The sequence below is a fragment of the Tympanuchus pallidicinctus genome, unplaced genomic scaffold, assembly GCF_026119805.1.
Source record: "Tympanuchus pallidicinctus isolate F22 unplaced genomic scaffold, pur_lepc_1.0 scaffold1, whole genome shotgun sequence".
NCBI lineage: Eukaryota > Metazoa > Chordata > Aves > Galliformes > Phasianidae > Tympanuchus > Tympanuchus pallidicinctus.
Window position 1 is genome coordinate 88,824,271 of NW_026294618.1, and position 20,667 is coordinate 88,844,937.

General features: G+C 37.0%; 1 protein-coding gene across 2 annotated transcripts in view; it reads left to right on the plus strand.

Moving 5' to 3' along the window:
- KCNK2 (potassium two pore domain channel subfamily K member 2) overlaps positions 1 to 20,667 on the plus strand; it is a 118,415-nt gene that overhangs the window by 57,444 nt on the left and 40,304 nt on the right. For both annotated transcript variants that reach the window (XM_052681148.1, XM_052681157.1), the window contains one exon: positions 6,281 to 6,398. In XM_052681148.1, the coding sequence (XP_052537108.1) occupies positions 6,281 to 6,398 (118 nt within the window). The remainder of the gene's footprint in view (positions 1 to 6,280; positions 6,399 to 20,667) is intronic.

A 20,667-nucleotide genomic window follows, 5' to 3' on the forward strand; every position in this document is an offset into this window, starting at 1 on the left:
CAGATGGATCTCTTCCTCTAGCTCTGCTCTCTGTACTGAGGGACATGGGTTAGTGGGGAAATACTGGTGGTAATTGAAGGGTTGGACTGGGTGATCTTTGAGGTCTTTTCTGACCTCATTGATTCCCTGATTCTATAATTCTCTCAGTTCGCAGATTGGGGAAATTTTTGCCAAACTTTCTGTTGCCTTGGGACCATTCCCATTTTAGCATGCTGATAGGATAGATCCCTCTTCTGCAGCTATTTTCTTCATGCTCATTAAACCTAAGGGAATTTTTAAAGCACGTGCTCTTTATTCATCATGAGCCTAAGTGCAATACAAATTTCTGGAATAATAATAAATAGATTTTTAACCACCCTTATCACTTCTCTGTTTGAGCAGGGTAGTTTGGGGTTTGGGCTCTTGAATGATATATTTAGTTCAGAGGAACAGTTTTCCAGGACCCAGAACCTAGCTAGTTTGAATGCATCTGAATGACAGCTTTTGTCTTAGAGAGGGTGGCAGCTATGAGTCACTGGTAAGTCAATTTTCCTGAGCAGCTGTCTGAATAATTTTGCCTATCTTTAATCTCAAGAAGCAAAGTAAGATCCTCATCTCAAAATGTGTACATACACATATGTATGTATAAATGTGTATGTATGTTATATATAAATGTGTACACACACACACACACACGCAGAATTTTATATATGTATTCTGTTGATTCTACATATTTTAAAATATAAATGTTTTTCAATATCTTCCTGTGTATCTTTAGCTTAAGAAGATTGTGAACTTAGGGTGTAAAGAGCTTTTTGACATGATGAGCACTCCAGAGCAGATTACAGTTGTAAGTTAGACGAACAAAAAAAAATTACATCAGTCATAGAATTACAATACAAACATCGTTGCATTGTTTTTCAACAGTAGGGCTCAAAAGTGTAATCTTTGAGAGAGTGGAGAGTAAGTTGCTAAGTGTTAAAAGCATCCGAATGTGCCTCTGAACAAAGAACTGGGATTTCCATCCTCTGCAAACCAAAGGTGAAGTGCCAGGTGAAGGATCTGAGCAGTAGCTGGACAGTATGAGGTGTATGGTACACAGGAGAGAGAGGGAGTGCTCTTGTAAAAAGGAAGAATTCCAGGAGGAGAGCTGGGTTTCCAAAAAACTATGAGGCATTTTTGATTTTTTGACACTGCTTGTTAAATGATTCGCAGAGGAAGTACAAGGCACCTCCTGACAACCTGGGGAACAGAAGAGTGCATACTCTGTCTTTTATCAGCAGTATACTTTGCAGTGAACCTATTTTAATTTTTGGACAGAAAGGCTGAGAGTTATGAAGTGTTTTGTTACATCATTTCAGAAAAGTGACGTGACTGGTACAAAAACAAGCATTCAGTGCCTGATGGAGGACAAGAAGGTGAGAAAGAATTAGGGTGGCTGGTTTGAGATATGCTTATTTCTGTAGGAGACTACTGGAGGCTGTCGTCCTCAGTTTATAACCTCTCCGTATTTGTTGTACTGAGGATCCCAGTTTAGTGGATGTTGCTCCATCACCAACAGGCTTGCTTTTGTTTCTCATCTCCATTGATTCCTTGCGGGGTCAGAGGAACGGAGGTTGAAATCCCTGACCTAGGAGAATTGTCTTCTACTTCTCCCCCCTCTTGCCCAAATAGCTCCTTTTTGAAAGCCTGATTTATGTGATAATTTGCAAGGGTAGGTCAGTGTGGTCTCAATGGATAGTTTTCTGCTTGAATAAATCATGATGTGATAACACAAAACTACACAATATATTTGCCAGAAAGTGTTTCTAAATTATATGGGAAACTGGCATTGAATTAAAATCAAATTTAGTGTTGTTGCTCTCATTTTCCCCATGCTCCAATTTCAAGCAAAACAGCACAGGGTGAATGCAGGCTTTATATGTCTTTGTGGCTCAGTTTTTGAAAGTAGCATGAATGCCTGGCTCATCTGCTCTGCAGTCAAGCATCTCCTCTCTTCTCTCTGATGTTCTACTAAAGTTTATGCCTGGATAGGGGTGTAGAGCCAGGTAGTTTGAATGTAGTGTGAGTTAATACCTCAATGCACCTCATGCTTATATTTCAGATACAGTACAAAGCGAGCCAAAAGATCCATGTGATTTAAAAAAAAAAAAAAGGGAATTAAGTTCCTAAAGTTTAGATACTTAGATACTCAGTTTACTGTCAAAAAAACCTCTGCATTTCACAATTGTGACGACAAATAAAAGCAAGTGGTGAAAACACTAATACTTTTGTGGCAAGCACATGATATTATTAAAATGACAGCACATAGAGACCTTGATTGCATGCTGTATGCTGGGGGACCTCTCCTCTGCTCTGTCCTCACACATCTCATACAAAACAACTGGTAGATGAATACACTCAGGGAAGGCAAGGCAAGTGAAAGAATCTGTATGGCTTAAGAATGAAAACTGTCCATGTTCCTATAATAAAGCTAAGTGGTTCTGTAGTGCTGAAGTAAAACCAAGGTTTAAGTCAGAACCTAGTTTGCACAGGGGATAATAATAAGAAAAACTAGAAAAATTTCCTCTAAGGCTGTTACTGAATTGTATTGCTGAAAAGAAGAAATTCCCATCTTAAGATCATGAAGTGTTTGTTGGCTACAACCTGATATAAATGTAAAGATTATACAGTTTTCATGATTCTGACTGTTCTGGCTGTTTCAAGATTGAAAGCAAAGAGTTACTTATGCTGCTGTATATGTTAGGATATTCCAAAGAGTTCAAATGACAGAAAAAAAAGTTATAAAGGGAGGAAAGTCATGCCAAATTTGTGACAAATGAAATGGTTGTGTTTGCTCTAGTAGTAAGGCAACCGTAAGGAGAGAAAACTGGAGATCAAGAATAAAGTAAGAGAGAAAAGTGGATCTAGCAGTACTGAATGCAATAGGATGCTTTTTAAGCATGGAGAATGAGATCCTGGCCCTTTGTGAATTCAACAGAAAACAACTGTATGAAGCTTAGTTTTTATTCCAGGCTAAGGAAATGCTTCAATAGTCCAGCTATGTTTGTGCCAGCTATGTTACGTAGTCAAAAAGAAGATGCTGCCCTGCAAATTGTGCCCTGACATGCACACAGGTAAAGATCTTTTCTTTAACGTTATGCTTAAGAATAGTCTTAGATGAGGACCTCTTCACAGAAACTGATCAAACTAAGAAGGACAGATGTCGTCCAGTCCAAAGACTTTATGAGATAGTGTTATTGATCACAGTAAACCTGTGACCTTGTTGCTTTCAAGCCTTTCATCCTTGTTAGTGAGGATGACTTATGGATGACTGTGAAGAAATGTAATGAAGTAGCTTTCTTAATATTTAAGGCTGGCTTCTTCCAAACACAGGACCCACAGAGCAGAAAGCTTAATAGTGTGTGTTTGGAAACTTAACAACCAGATGATGAAGAAGGTATCATGTGGCCATTCCACACTAAAACTGTTTTTAAAACTGCGCATAAGTTGCATCAGTAAGGTACAGAGAAGGTTGATGAGAAATACTGGCAATAAATACTGATATAGAAGATTCAGTGAGCTTATTTAAATAGGTAAATAGTTTGTTTAATGTTTTTTAATGTTTAATGTTTGTTAATGGTTTTTAACTTGGAGAAGAGGCAGGTGATGGGTCTGTAAGATAGTAAATTTCTCTGATTAGACAAATAAGAAATCTCAATTCAGTGTTTCTCATAAGATCTTCATACAGTTTATGACAAAGCACATAATAATCTCGAAGAGGAAGTGCTTATTTTTTAAACAATCCAGCAGCAAGTGCTGAACTCATTGTCACAATGTGTCTTGGCTCCCAAAATGCATGTAGAAGACTCCAAAAGTAGTGAAATTTGTGGTGAAAAGATCCACCCCGAACAATCTTAATACCATGCAGCCTCCCACTCAGAGTTCCTAAAGGTGCTAGTCAGAAGCTGTGTGAAGAGAAAGCCTCGCTTGCCTGCTTGCCCTGACTCTACATTCTTTTCCTAATTAGCTGTTGGCTGAAATCAAAGACATAATAATGGCTAATTGTCTTTTGTAGCCATCTGTTATGTTTTGTCAGGACTAACCCAACAGAGCAATTTTGGGTTAAGCTGTTTCTTTCTTCCTTTAATTCTGTAGTTGTAGTATACTGCAGTTAGGAGATGCATAGCATTAATGGATCTTTGATTGCTTTGATGAGCTCGCCTTTCATAGAGAAGGCATTGATGTTGTTTGGCTTCAAAACTTTATGGAGATGATATCAAGTTCTGAAAAATTTTTACATCTGTATAAAAATGGGTCATCTTAGACTGCCTAAACAGGTGCTTTGCTCTGTATAGGGCATTCACACAGTATGCTGAACTGTAATAAGACATGAATGGTTCTATAAAATTATATTGATCCAGCACTTTACCATATGATGTCCTCACAGAAGTGCATGTTCTCACTTGCAGGTACAAGGATTTATGATGAAAATTCTTAGTTCTCTAAAATGAAACAGTACTCAAAATGTATTCAGTAGGCTTCATAACGCAGCACACTAGGGTATGTAAGTTAAAGGAATATCTGTATTGCGTGAATTCAGTATAAGGGCTGGTTTCCATATGGGGCTTAATATGATATGTTTCTTTCTAAACTAACGAAAGCACTTGCCAGTACTTAGAGTTGCCAAGTTGTATGTAATGTATGAACACTGAAGAAGCATTTTTCCTCAAACTGAAAGGAAAATTCAACTCTCTTCCCCTTCCCTTTCCCTTATTCTTTTCTTCTTCCTCAGTAGGACTGAATATTCCACATCTTGGATGTCTTGCTTTCTAGTATTTCAAAGCATTTTAAAATGAAAAGTTGAAAGTATAGAAGGTAAAGCAATGCAAATTCTATGTCAGGTTACCCCAGTGGGCTTTCTACTGACACCCTGGGTGCTGAAAATGGCAGTGGCATCCTCATAGTTTCAGAGATGGCTGCTTTGTGCATCTGAGCTTTGGCAATGGCAAACTGGAAGCGGTGGATTTTGGTTGAGATCCAGTCATGGAAAATCAATGGCCTGGTGATTCCAGCATTGATGTTTTGTCATGTCTATCCACATTAACTGACTTGCACTGGCACTATTTAGAAACAAAAATCATTTAACTGGCAAAATATTTATCTATTTTCTGATTGAAAAAAAATATTAATTCTGCAAGATAGTCTTCTTTTGAAATAGTAAAACAATTTCAGAGGGCTTCACTCAGAGCAGTTTCAGAAACCAGAACAGTGGGGTTTCTGCCCACACACAAAACCATTCTGGTCTACTCTGTTGCTGAATGCCTTTATCTGCAAAGTCATTTTTGGACAACTCACCAAGATGAAGCTATTTGTTAGTGAAAATGTTCATTTTAGCTTTGCAGGATTGCTCCCTGTGATGTTCTTTTGTTAAACACTGATTATTATTATTATAATGTTCATGATTATGAAATAAATCTGCTTTTAAATATTTATTGCAAGTTTAAAAATATGTTTTCTTGACATGTGGTGTTTAACTGAATTGCTGGTGTATACCTGCAATGGAGATAAAACAGCATGGGAATCCTCTTTTTGTGATAACAATGTAAGTAGGTGACACTGCCAGTATAGAAAATGTTTCATATTTCTCAACATTCTGAAAATGTCATAAATGTCATCCTTGCTCATTTCAGCTGCTGGAACTGATTTTTTTTCAAGAACAATATTTATGAAGTATGTAGTTGTATAAATTTAGAGAAGTACACATTTGGTACTTGACTCTGGATTTGCTATTGATATAGTGGAGATTTTATGTAATTATACACCTTTCATTACTGAATTATCTATTTTAAAGAAATATTTTAATTATTTGGAGTTCATTTGATCTAAAATGATGCATGGTGATGTTTTTCTTGGAGTTTTAAAATGAATGCGTTTTAAAAAATATATTTGCTTCACTAAGTCAATAGAATAATATTTTGGGGAATGTAATTTTGAATCTTTGTCTAATGCACATTTTTCTTCATCAAAATGTTACAACAGTAAAAATAGTTGCGTTTGTCATTTAATTAACATGACTTTTGTAGATTTTGTGGATGTTGTGTTCATTTTGCCTTAGTAGTGTAAAGCTTGCAGCTCACTGACATGCTCAAGTGTATTCTGAGCAATAAATCCTAGCCTGGCTGAATGACAAAACTTGAGCAGCTCAACACAAGTCTTTTTGTGGTTTATTGCTTGGGTTAAATAAATTACTTATCTTAATGTAATGTATATTAATATCAATGTTTCATGAATATTGACAAAAATCTTTTTAAACTTGCAGCAAGTAGTGGCAGCAATAAATGCAGGAATCATACCTTTAGGAAACACATCTACTCAGATCAGTCACTGGGACTTGGGAAGTTCCTTCTTCTTCGCTGGCACTGTTATTACCACCATAGGTAGGACACAGCTTATTACCTTTTTATAGTAAATGAGCTGAATCTCTTTTGATTTCCAATGTGTGCATATATTTGTCAATGGTGTATCTTCCAAATCTTCTATTTATTTATTATTTTTGAACTAGAGTTATTCTTTAGTTTCAGGGGCAGAAGTGAGAGCTGTCTTTAAGGATCCCTAGCTGAGTAAATAGCTCTGCAATAGAAGACAAATATTATTGTAGATTTCTGTGAGGTGATTAGAAGAGGCTATGGAAACATTTTCTGGGGGGAATTTGGTCAACTGTGTAATTATAAGTGTTAAATAGGGCATGATTTAAAGCACATGTGCATTAAACCTTGACTGAGATGTATGGAATTTCAAGTCTGTATAATCCGACTTTTATGTTGTTAAAGAACTAAGGTTTGAGTAAGATAACAACATGGTAAGGATTCAGTTCAACTTATTCAGTTATGAACACTGTGTTGGTGGGCAGATTCACATCCAAGAGCTTACTCTCAGGCTTCTGCTGCATTCAGGAAGGTCTAAAGCTGTCAGGTGATTTGACCATGATCAAAAGCCCACTGAATTTTCTGCATACTTTCTGCACATCAGAGCCACTGTCCCTCTGGGCGTGGTGTGAGCAGGAACAGCATTTGACCTTTCAGTTTCTTCCCCTTGACTAGAATATAGTGCACATGGTAAACAGTTCAGCGGTGCGGTATAACTCCCAAGTCATAGAATGGGCATCCACAGTGGGGACTGGAAATTTGAGGAAGAAATCAGATGAAAAAACTACATGTCTAAGTAATGTGTAAGGAATTGTGATGTTGTGTAATTATTATATATATGTACAATTTATATGCATATTTTGATGAAAGGTGTGTTCTTTTTACATACTTTTATTTCTTCTTTATGTACAATGCGTATGTACCATTTTTTGTATGTTTATATACCTGCATGTCTATATATATATATGTATAAATACTGCATGTATGTGAAATATTTTTTTCACATCCAGAGTAACTAAGTCACAGTTTAGTGACAGTGAAGAGTAAAATTCTGACCTTACTGAGGTTTCCAGGAAACTCACCGATTTTTTTTTTTATTTTTATTTTTTACTTTTTTTTATTTTTTAATATTGAAAAATTTAATTTTATCCAATTACATTGAAGGCAAGCAAAAGCCTTGGAAGGATATCTTTACAATCAATCTCATTACTGTCTTCTGACAGCATTAAGCTTGACATTGTAAATTTATTTTCTATTTTAAAACTGCATGTTTATTAGAACTGGCAATACATTTTGCACTTCACTATGGTTTATTTCTAGATTTTTTACTCTTCAGGATATTTTAATTAGAGCATGTCATTGTAAGTGTCCATGGTACTGTAGAAAGTGCTTAATGTTTTCAGTTGTGGATAGGGATAAAAAGTATGAAAAATATTCAGGGACTTAATTAATTCAAACATTATTTTAAAGCAGTGGAACATTTTGTTTCACATTTTATTTCATTTCTAAATAAAACTTTAAGGTCTTTCAAAATCAAAATGTTTCCTGATTTAATTTATTGAACTGATTCTACCAAAACATGTGTGAGTCCTGTGTGGAGAGAGGGCCATCTGCAAATGGATCCAGCCCTGTGATCCACTGTCCTCAGGAGACAAGATAACCCAATAGGAAATACATTGAAAATTAATATTTCAGGTCATTTCTTCAAACCAGAGTAGTCAGAATCAGGTCACACCAGGCAACTGTAAATATGTATTTCAGGATTTTTTGTGATACAAAACATGAGAAAATGTAGGGAAAAGTCTTCTGAGAAATATTTAGGCATTGGAGCAGCAGTGCTTTTCATCAGAAAGCCTTCTGATGAGACTTTCTGATCAGTTGCAGGGATCTGATCATTCTTAGGATCTCTGGACTGTACGTGTACATTGCTAAACTGCAATAGCTGTATTGTCTTGCTGCTGTGAGCCATCTTCCTGGTGGCTCCAAGGGCTTGTGATATGACAGAAAAGTCAGCTGTCATGAAAAGCCTTTGGAATTGTGGATCTCCCAGGATAACAGCAACAGGCCTAACAATTGACTGTGTTTTCCCTTACTCTTTACGTTATGACATGTCATCAACTGCTTTTGTGTTCAGAACGTGATCTTTTCATATCTGAGTAGCCTTTTGAATGTGAAAGCATTCCTTCCAACTTGGGGACATATGTTTATCCTACAACTTGATATTTCAAATTCTCCAGAGTTTAAAAATGCTGTTTGTGAGCATCTCTAGAGAATTGCCATGAGTTTCAGTCAAACGCTACAGATCTTCTGTGAACCAGGACATGACCTTGAAAATTCATAAAACAACAGAAATAATTTGTAAAAGTGATTTATAAATATGAATGAAATCTTCAAATACTATGTCCTTTAGACTGAATGCCTCAAATAAGTACTTGAATAGAAGGAAAAAAAGATTGCTTCTCTCCACAGAAAATGATAGCTTTCCAGTGTTGCGGCAGATTCTCTGGATTTCTAAACATCTTATTATTATGATTTCTCAGTAAAGCACGCTCCTCCTGCTGATATCTCAGAATCCAAGACATTTCAGTGAAACCAGTAATTTATTTATGGATTATATTTTTTCCAAACCCTTCTTCAATGACAGTACCACTTGCATCCCTAAGATAATTGATTCCTGGGGAGAGAGAATCATAAATAGAACTTTAGCATTTACCTAAGCAACAAGTTACTGTTTTACAGTTATTGTTATTATTGTATCATAGCAATTGTAAGGTTTTAGGTGAAAAATATTGACCGTGTATTCTGATGGCTGTTGGCAGCAGTCCAGAGTCGTCTGTCCTTCTCTCTGCTTTGGATTCCTGGGCTGCTGAAGAGCTCTTGAATGGTGACTTGTAATCTGTTGACAGTCAAAGCCAGCTAGCAAAAGCAGAATTAACACTGGAGAAAGCAAGAAATGATTAGACGTTGTATTGAGGGATGTGGTTTAGTAGTAAATATTGGTGGACGATTGGACTGGATGATCTTAGAGATCTTTTCCAACGTTGGTGATTCTATGATTCTGCGAATGTTAGTTAGATGTTTCTAAAGATGTGGATTTAGTTGAGAGGTCAGAGCCAAACAGTGTCACATGACTCCATTTAATAGAGAAGATACTTGATAGCTTTTTATACCGAGTCTGAGTAGACTGGTTTTGGCTTTGCGTTTGCTATTGTAGAACAGCAGAAGACTTGTTTCAAGAAGTGACCAGGCTGGCTATGAGTTTGGTTTACTTAGATGTTTTCACTAGTGATTGTGTTTCTAGAACAAACATGGCTCATCTTGACAAAGAACTGTGGAGCACTGTGATTACTCTGTGTGTATGGAACGCTTTCAGATAGTCCCTAATAGGGAAAAGAGTAACAAAGAATAATAGGAGTGCTGACATTGTTTATGGAATATGTTGTTGGATTGTTCACTGGGATTCTGTGCGTGCTGCTAAGCTCAAAATATACTTCTTTTTTTCTACCAGAAAAAAAACTGTATTATTTGGACCAAATGTCCAAGGAGAAGAAAAAAGAGGATTGAGAGGAAAAGTGTGGGGGAAAAAAAAGGGTAACTAAATAGTAAAGCTGGAGCTAGTGCTGAGGAATTGTGAAAAACAATCTTTCTGTCTCACCTTTTTATTTAAAGGGCTCATTATTGCTTCTCCAAGTACATTTTTATCCTCTAGATTATTTTCTTCAGTAGATAGCTTAATTCGGGAACAGGCAGATAGTACCCTCTCTGCAGCAATTTGTATTTCAGGTCCTGATAAAGCTTCCTGTTGGCAACAGGGTAGGAAATGAAACCCCTCTTTTTGCAATCTAGAAAAACAAACAAACAGAAAAACAAAGTAGACCTACTAAGGTGTAGTGCTTAGTGATCTCTCTCACAAGTGACTGCTGCTCTAGCACGTAAAAAATGTCAGACTTTGTATCATGAAGACTCCTATAGATCTTCATTTGAAATAGCTGTACTATTTCTGCTTCTACTCCAGCCAGTCTGTACTGACTTTTTCAAGCATCACAAGCAGAAATATAGCAGAGGGAACTTACTTGGATTCCTGGAAGATAGAGTATCTTGAATAGCCCTTGTGAGCATGTCAGGAATGCCAACAACCTCACCAGCAGCTATAGTTTCCTGGAGCACGTCTTTTCAAACAGAGCTGTGTCTGCATGGAAGTGAGTTCATGGAGCTTTGTGAGTACTAAGCACAAGGATACTTGGCAGCTGTATTGGTGTCCAAGCATAGTTGTTAATAGCTTCCTACAAATCAAAAGGGGAAGAACATATCATTCCTTTTTGTTCTTTTCCCCTTTTTTTTCCACCAGCTGTTGACTTTTGAATCCAGACTTTGCCAGAACCATTGGCACTTGTAGCTGGACCTCTGGTCTAGTCCAGTTATGTCTGAGTTTTGCTTAGCTTTATATAGCTAGCTATGGAAATATCGCTATGTTGGTTGGATCTGAAGCCTAGTAACTATTACAAAGTGCAAAGGGATGTGAATCTATTTTGTTGTTGTTAAATTAAAAAACAATAAATGAAGGGAACTATTTGTGAATATTTGTTTTAGGGAACAGCTGTGAACTGCAAGCACTGGAACACTGAAAAATGCTTAATACATTTGATTGGAAATCTGAATTTGGTTTTTTACTTTGAGATTTGCAATTAGTTATGCAGTTTCAAAATGCAATTCCACTGTAAGGAATATCTTTTTTTTCCTGCCATTTTCCCATTGCCTGCCCCCAAGCTTTTCTTGTGAAGTCAGGGTATTTCATAAACTATTATTACGTTGCTTATTTATTTAAAAAGAAAATAATCCTGCCACTAAATTTGTCCCTTCTGGTGCTATTTCACTGCATTTTTGAAATACAGAGTATAAGAATAATGCCTTGATAACTAAAATATCCAAAATATATTTGTTGTTACAAAAGGATAAATATTGTTGATAATCAAAATGTATTACCTATTATGTCAGATTATCATGCAGGTAAAAAATTGTAAGTGATGCTAAAAAATGTGTTCCCTTAGTTCAAAAAAGTAAGGAGTATCAGAAACTGATGTTAGAATAGTTTTTGTTTGGTGCTTTGTTTGTTTTGTAGCTGCATTTGCCACCAAGGAAGAAATGTTTTTTTCTGAGCTTTTCATGTGGTGTCACATAATTTCAGTGAAACTATCAGCCCTTAAGTTAAGTCTTCCTAGAAACTTGCTGTCCAATAACTCATAAACAAAAGAAAATTCTCAGATTATCTGAAATGCTGTTTTCAAATCAGTTTGAACTAGCTGCCTCCTAAAACTTTTGTGTGGAGATATGGATTCATGTTTCAAAAATTTCTGCCTTCAGACTTTCTTTTTAATCATTTTCTGTTGTTCCTCCGTAAGAAACCCACATCCACCTACACTGAGAACCACATTTTGAGAACTGAAGCAGAACAAAGCCATGGGAGTATTGCACCTTAGTTATTTCCAAAAGCAGAGGCTATTGAAGATGAGCTTAAAAAATTGATTTCAAAAGATATCTCCAATTTGCCGATCAGAATGTAAACGCTGGTATTTCTGTGGCTTGTGTGAAAGAAAGGGAAAACGAGGGAAAGCAAACGTTAGAATAAAGTGCTGGTGCCAAGGTGATGAGAGAAGGGTAATGAAAACCTTCTGAAAGTAAATAACATAAAATATATTTACCCAAAAAGTATTCTGGTGTGTGATTTCCCCCACCATAGCAGTGTTTAGAAATACATCTGGGACTGTGGCTTATGGGAGCTTAGTTGCATGGTGGACATTGAAACGTAATGGCTTTTGAGGATCTGTTTCTCTGAAGAGTCATCAACTCAAAATCATCTTCTTTGGCTTCTTTTCCAAAGCAAGTAAGGTTTCATTGAAGTAGAGTCACAAATGTTGTCCTCAACATGTAGCCTGAATGCATGTCCAAATTTCATATAGCTCTGAGAATGGATGTATATAGGGGAAAGCTGAGTATAACCAGCTGATAAGACCAGCAGCAGAGCAATGCAGAAAATAAGTGATTAAGAGTTATGATCTGGTATTGCTGGGGAATGAGATGAGAGTGATCCTTCCATTATTTACTCTGCCTACCCAGGACTGCACTGAAAGCTTTCGCTGTCGTACAGTGATTTCATGTCTGCTTGCAAAGTGTGTTAAATATGTATGTCTCACCTGACTAAATGTCAACAGAGATGTTTGGTTTAAAAATATCTCTCAAAAATCTCTTCAGAATTCCTTCTTACTCTCAGTTAGTGCTGTGCTTACCTTCCCTTCCCCACACTGTGGCTCTGAAGAAGCTTGGGTAAAATTGTTTCTTCGTCTCTCTTTTTTCCAACCTGTTTTTTCTCTTGTAATTCTTTTGTTGCTCTTGTAAAGAATCTGACCTATTGGCTGTTATTGGTTGTTGACAAATACTGGCTCACCTGTGGATTTGACACCAACTTTCTCCAAATATTTCATCTACTCTGAGCTTACTCTTTTTCAGAACTGTAGAGACTAACCAAGATTTTTCCCCTTAATTATTTCTCCCAGGCAGTGAGCAGAGACTGTATTACCACTGTGCCCTCAATTTTCTCCTGCATTTGTTCAGACAATGCAAAAGAGGGTTTATCTGATCCTGAGGGTGAGGAAATAATAGTTAGACTGCATGAGGTTCCAAGGCAATAAATTAGGATAAGATTGCTGGGAGTCACAGAGCCTGGAAAGTGGTTTTGGAAGGACCATGGAGAACAGCTGAAAGGAAACTACATTAGATGAAGAGGTCAGTCAGAATGATATTGAGGGGTTGTATATGAAAAAAGGCATGAGCTGAATGAGAGAAAAGAAAGTGAGCCTCACTGACCCAAAAGACTGAGGCCAAGAGACAGAAAGGATCAAGTGTTCCCAGTGCATTCTGAAGTAGTCAACAAGGCTGACTCTAAATCATAGAATCATTGAATATCTAGTGTTGGGAGGGACACACACATATCACTGAGTCCGACTCTGGGCTCCACACAGGACCACCCAAAAATCAGACCCTCTGTGTGAGAGCGTTGTCCAAATGCTTCCTGAACTCTGGCGGCTTGGGGCCTCTTCCACAGCACTGGGCAGGCTGTTCCAGTGCCTGGCCACCTTCTCTGAAAGTTAATGAATGCAAGTTTATGAGATGACGAAGATTATGGGAGCTTTAATTGCATGTATAAAAACTATTTTTTCTTCTGGCCTCTTTGTGACACACAGGTGTCTGGCAAGTTGGAGGCACTTGCATGTTCTGTGGGCCATAGACCTGATACTTCTTGTGATACTGTTCAAATTATTAACTATATTGGGAAAGCTTAGGATTATACAGCATCTGAGTAGTATGAATGTTCAAGAGAATTTTTTGATCTGGCATGGTTTAGGAGAAGAAATTTTGCTGTAGTTGGTACGAAGTGATGCTGTATCTTGAGGTAAGGTAGCATCAGTGATGTTCCATATTATCTTTCTTTTTTTTTTGCATTGTTCTTTTTGCATTTTTTTTTAGTCTCTTTATCCCAATTCATAGAACTAAAAACTACTTCTTTGTAAAATTGAGTTTGCAAAGATATTTGTACTTGGAAAACTTTTTCCAGCTACCTGGCATGTTTTCAAAATTAATGTGATTTTATTAAAACATGGCTTTGTCAAAATAACCTTTTTATTTTCACCGATAAACTTCCACCCATGCAGCACTGATGATTTTATTTTAGCGTGGTGTCTATTTCCTTGCATAGCAAGGAGTTGTACCATTTTTACAGTTCAGTGTTCTTGCACATTCTTACCTCTTAATCTTCCTTTTCCTCAGAAATTGCAAACAAATTTCTGGCTACCTAGCTTTCCATCCCTTTTCTGTATCTTCAACAATTTCCTAAAAACTACACTTAGCACAGTTCTGTTTAAGTCTTGCTATGAAGTGAAAACGTCAATTTGTCAGTTGTGACACAATCCCCAATTTACACTGCAAATGAGCACTGAAATTTTCACAGCTTACTCTGTTAAAGCTAGTGTGCTAATGGAACTGGATTTTGTTTTCTTTATTTAGATTTCTCATCACCAACTGATCATTGTAGAGTTTTTGAGCCTCCCAATCATGTTCTTTGTTATTTCCAAGTTATAAAAGCTTGTTGCTATCAATAAAGGAAGGGCTGCCAGGAAGAACCGCTGAATACAGTTACGCTCTTTGCACAGTGTTAGGATGAATGAAATTATTTCCTGCTTTCCTTTTTGTTTATTTTTATAATTGCACCAGAAATGGTGCAACTAACCACAAGAACCTCAAATCCTGTACGCGAACAAGAACTATGGGATGTTGGAAAATTCAGGGAAAAAAAAGTAAACTTTTTGTGCTTTATTTCAACTGAACAAGAGGTCAGAAAATTGGAACCACTGAATGTGTAGTGGATAGAGGCCAAAACAAAAGCACCTGTATGCTTTTATGTATGCAGTGTGTACATCCCAACAGAATGAGCTGTTTGTAAATTCTGCTTTAAGTGCGTCAAGCTGTTTACCATGATATGCTACTTTGTTTACAGCTGTTTGCACTTTTTAGTTGAGTTACTAACCAGAACCAGCTTTTGAAAAGGGAAGGGCAGCCATAGTCAATACCAGACCATTTGTTTTTTTGTTTGTTTATTTGTTGTGTGACTCCACAATATATTTTTAGCGTGTTGGGCAGTAACCTTTATTGAAAGTTAAGCTGACCATTTCAATTGAGATTTCTGCCTTTTCTAATCACCTTAGAAAGCAAGCACTTATTCAGGTGCCTTTAGCAGAAAAGTTTTAGGTTCTGAAAGTTTGAATGTCTCCCACTGAGTGCCTTTGCAAACTGGCCAAAAGGTAGAAAGGTACATTCTTTCGTACTAGAAAAGGGCCTACCCACTGTATGCCTTCATCTGTTGCATGTTTGTTTTATCCTGTTGACCTGAATGTAGGTAGTAGTTGTTTTTCCTCCTGCAAATTAAGATCTGAAAAAGATTGGTTATGTTGTACAGAGGCTGTGTGTGGTTAGTTTTTCAGAAAAAGAGAACAAAATGTTTTAAAAACTGATTTAAGCTGCTAATGCAAGTGCAGTTAAGTGAAAAGGATATATTCTGATGACTTAAAAATGTATTTTTATTTAAGGGGAATTAAGTGGTGAACAGTGCAGATGAGTCTGTGTTTGTTTATCAGCTGCCTTTTCCTGGTCACTGATTTTGACAAATGAATCCTTCAGTGCTTTTCCAGGTGTGGATAAAATAACTCGTAACTAACAAAAAGATAACTATCTGCTGCGTGTAAACTAATGATCAGTAAATATATGGGGTAGTAGAACTATTAGCCTGTACAATGTATGATAAGTAGTGTTTTGTTTTTGAGGTGTTCTTCTGTGGGAACGTCTTGTAAAATTTTAGTCTGGAGTTTGCACAAGAGGGTGATGAATAATGTAATTTTCTTTTAGTTAACTGACATTTTGGAAGTCACTCTGTTCTAGCTGAGGCTGTCTGATTGGTGTGTTTTTGTTTTTCTCTTTATTTATTTCACAGAATTGTAGGGGTTGGAAGGGACCTCCAGAGATCATAGAGTCCAACCCCCATTTTTCATTTAGTTTGCAGGAGAAGTAGTGAGCAGTATTGTTTGATAGTTAATAAGAGTTTAGCTTTGGCTTTTTGGTTCTGCAGGGAGAAATCTGCAGACAGTTTCACCATTGTGGCTTCATTAGAGATGTGCTTTTCTTCCTGTTCTGCGCGTGTGGGATTCTGATGTTTTTCTTGCTGGACTGGTAACCAGGGCCGGGATAAGAGATTACTTTGTACAGACATCTTTATATTCCACACAGACTGTGTGAATTTGATCCTCACTTGGTGGACAGGAATTTGATGGTAATTGTGGTCCCAGTGAGGATGTCACCTGCAGCTATCTTTAGTCAAAACCACCTGAAATAAGTAATTCACTGTGTGTGCTGTGTGCATGGAAGTATCAGTTTAATATTTGGTTAACTAGATGGGAACTGTCCAGGAATGTGAGTAGGAAAAACCTTTGCTGCATTTTATAAAATACTTTAATTCTCAAGATTAGAATTCTAATTCTAAACTGTTTTATTCCTATAAGCTTTGAATTATACACTTTGAAATAAGTGTTTCTTATCTCCCAGAATATCTTGAGGATGTCTCGAATTGTAAGAAAAGGGAGTTAGCTATGTCACCTTTGGGTCCTCTCTGGTCTCTGATGGCTGGACTCCAACTGTAACTACTGAATAATTTACTGCTGTCATCACCTCTTGCTACAGAGGTTTTCTTAAATCTCTTTTACTTTCTCCTAGTGTGTAATCTGAATTAAATACTTATCAGGAATGGCTCAATGAAGCTTGCTGGGCTGGCAATCTCTTTTCTGTAAGGTTATACAACTGATTTTAGTCCACAGAAGCTTGCTTTTGGTTAAATAATTTATTTTGTATCTTAGTAGTTTGTTAACCCTTAAGAAGTTTCCCCATATGAAGAGACTGCAGGGCGGGGGGAAGTTATCTCTTTACCTGGGGTTGCTGCTGATTCTTGTCCAAATTTAGACTATTTTAGTTATTTCTTTTCTTGTAGTGCTAGCCATAGTGAGAATTATTTATTATCCAGCAAATCTTCCAGCCTTCATTCTTAAATTATGTAATTGGATCATGTGTTGGTCATGACTGTCTGTGTTCTTTGGGTAGTATGGCACAAAAGCTATGGGGGAAAACATGGATGGACAACCTCAGTTCACATGCCTTTGAGGCTTTTTGCTGTGTGTTGCTTCACAGCAAACAAATGATTGAGGAACCAGCGTGGTGCTTGCAATGTGTTGTTTGAATCCCTTGACTGCTCTCCTCCTTCATCTGTCTTGCTGATTTAGACCACAAGCTCTGCAGCTGTAGTACCAACATGAGCAAGTATCCCCGGTGTCTGTATTGATCACTTTAACTGATGACACATTTGATGATACCACACAGTATGTAGCTACAATTGCTAAGTGTAGTTATGGAACCAAGAAAAATTCCTTCATCAAGGATCCATATAATTGCATAGACTTAATCTAATTCCACATGATAGTTGAATAGTAGTTTAAAAAACAGCCTAGTTTAAGAAGACTGAGATCTGTTTTCCAGTATAATGGTGTATCTTTTAATATTGCTTGATAATTTTTTACTTAAATAAGGGCAGGTGAAATCAGAAGCTATTAGAGCCTATGACTCTGCTTTTAAGTAAGTAGCATTTCCAAGGTATTTAAGGTATTCCCTCTAGGAAACAACATCCATGATTCTAATAGCTCAAAAAGGTCTTTGATTACATACGGCTAGCACCCACTCTAACATCGCACCAATTTGACCTGCTGGCACTCTGAGTCTAATATTAGATTTGCTTTTTGAAATCTGCCAGTGTCATTGCTAGGTTAAGCCCTTTCTCCTCTTGAAATGGATCTGAAGATGCTAATTCATGCATGGCAGTGCTCCTGTGGGAGGCAAATAAACTTCTGCTCTCTGGCTTGCTCTGTTCTTTTCCTCACATAAGAAAGAATGGTGAATGTGAAAGGATATAAATTAGAGAGTATAAACCTTGCTCCACATTTGGACTCTACAATTGGAAAGTGTAATTCTTCAGCCTGAGGAAGGAGAACCTCTCTGATCATGTATCTGTTTGCTCTCTGGGCGAGCACTGGCCGCAAAAAATGTGATTACTAGATCAAGAGTCATTATCTGATTCACTGCTCCATTATACACCATCATGACTGAGAATTTTTTAATTTTTTGATATCTCTTTATGAACTTTATTGATATTCAACAGAGCCCCAAAGTGATATTTTCTTATACTTCACAAAAAAAAAAAAAAAATTAGTTTTGCATTTTTCTGAAATGCTGTATTTTTCTGTGAGGTGATCTCTCTTCACACAGATAATCTGCAAACCTATAAATTTGTAATGGTTTATGACAGATTCTTATTAATATATATATATATCGTTCATCCTTGTAAATAGCTTTTAAGTCTGCACTTGCAATTGTTGCTGGCAAAATAATTACCCTGAACTTTGATGAACCTCTGAGTGCTAATTAGTAATTGCTGTTGAATTGTTCAGATTTTTTTATCTATAAACATGAAATACAGATTAGATATTTAGCTAAACTAATAATCCCTTTTGTCTGAAGATTAGGAGAAGTCAATATTTTATACTCTTCATTTTTAATCCTGCAGCCTTGAAAATATACTTTTTTAAGGATTGGATGAAAGGAGCAGTAGCCAGCATGACTCTGCTGCAGTAAACAAAGAAGGAATTGATGTCATCAGAAATGCACACACTTTAACTGAGCGATTGCTACTAGGAGGGTGGTAATATCAAAATACAGTGGAGATGCTGAAATGAAAGGATTAAAGATATGTAAGTGCTGCAGAAGCTGTGGTGTTAGCAATAGTGTTTTTGTTAGGTCTGGCAGAAAAAAGAGTGGAAAAAACATCTGTATCTTACTAAAGTAGCTGATTTTGAGCTAGCACATGGGGCTTGATACCAACATTTTTCTTGCTTTTTATTTTTGTAGATGTATTGCAGGAGCAACAAACATTTGCACGGACAGATTCATTACTTGAATGTGAGAGACTGAATTTTATGTTGAAGGGTATAGTACAAATTTGGGATTTTGTGCAATACATTTCGTTGGTATGAAAGAACATGACTGTTGCAGAGAGTAAGGATCGTGCTCCATTTGAAGGGCGAAGATGCAGGAACTGCAGTTGGCAGATGAATCAAACTCCGAGATGTACTAGAGATCATAATAGGAAAAATAATTTAGAGTTCTAGGTTAGGCTTTCTGTTTCATGATGATGATTAGAATTAAGTAATGAACCAATTACTTTTCAATAGAAAGAAAAAACGTTTGTAGGGAAATGCACCTTACTAGAGGCACACAAAACAGCTGGAAGAACAGAAAGTTTTTTGGGCATAGCTGAGGAAGGCCTCATTTACCCTAAATATTTTTCTTATTGTGGCAAATGCTCCACTAACAGGCATTACGTTCTTTTAAATCGCAGTATTTCACTATGTTCTTCCATTTTTCTAACTGTGGAAGTGCTATTATTATGCCTTTCTAGAACATGTTTGTACCATGCTGGAAATACTCAGAAACTCATATCTCCACTTTCATAGTGAAACACTTTAAAATGTTTATTGTTCTTGCTTAATTTTAAAGATGAGATTTTCATAATGATACGCTGCTGAATCATCATACAAATATCAAGTGTAACGCTGACAGTGGAGTTGTGGACATTCATCTGTGCTCCTCATTTCTCTCTTTTTCCAATCTTTAATTACATTTCATATTTGGATATTTAGAGCATCTCAACCTTAGTGATTGTCCAATATTTCTCTGAGTGGTAATTTATAGGGACTAATTTGATAGAATTGTTCTTTCCATAATCAAGAGATCAAGTTCAGAAAAAGTAAATTTAGAGCGATGATTCATAAAAGATAATGAAGCATTCAATATTATTTGTCAATCAAGACAAATCACATTGCATCAGCTTCCACAGTAGAGACATCCTGTCTGCAGGCTCTGGATAGCTGAGAAAGCCTTGTCCTGTACTCTGTCTAGCAGAGAAAGAAACAAAATGTCTTTCCCTGTAACTATCTGTAAAATGGGTCTTTTCCCATTGCTGATCCGTATTCAGGTCTCATCAAGAAGTTTATCTAATTTTTCTGAGGTGAACCATTTGAATATTTGGGTAGCATTACACTCTTGCTCTTTTTGAACCCTACGTTTGAAGAAAGTGTGTGCATATATATGTGCATGTAACATCATCCATCATGAAAGCAGCCTGACAGTCTTGGGCATATAAGTTCCCTTCTCACCAGGATGCATGCAGCAGTAGGCTGCGTGCCTTTACTAAGGATCCATGCTGTGATGAGTTTCAGAAAGGCAACAGATGGAGGCACTCTGGATCATGTTGGATGGCGCCCTTGGCAGCCTGAGCTGGTGGGGGGCAGCCCTGCCCTTGGCAAAGGGTTGGAACTGAGTGGGCTTTAAAGTCCTTTCTAACCCAAACCATTCTGTAATTCTACATCATGACAGCTTGCCACTGGCTGGCCATTCTCTCCTGCAATGGTAAGATAGCTTATGTGCTGGGTGTAAAGGTAGAACTACGTTATTGTCATCCTGGCATGCATCCAGTTCAGAGTTCTTCAAAACAGGAATTGGTGATCTACTTAATGCACATCTCTATACAGCTGGGATATAGGAATGATGAATTGAAAGCTGTCACAAGACGTGAAAGCTT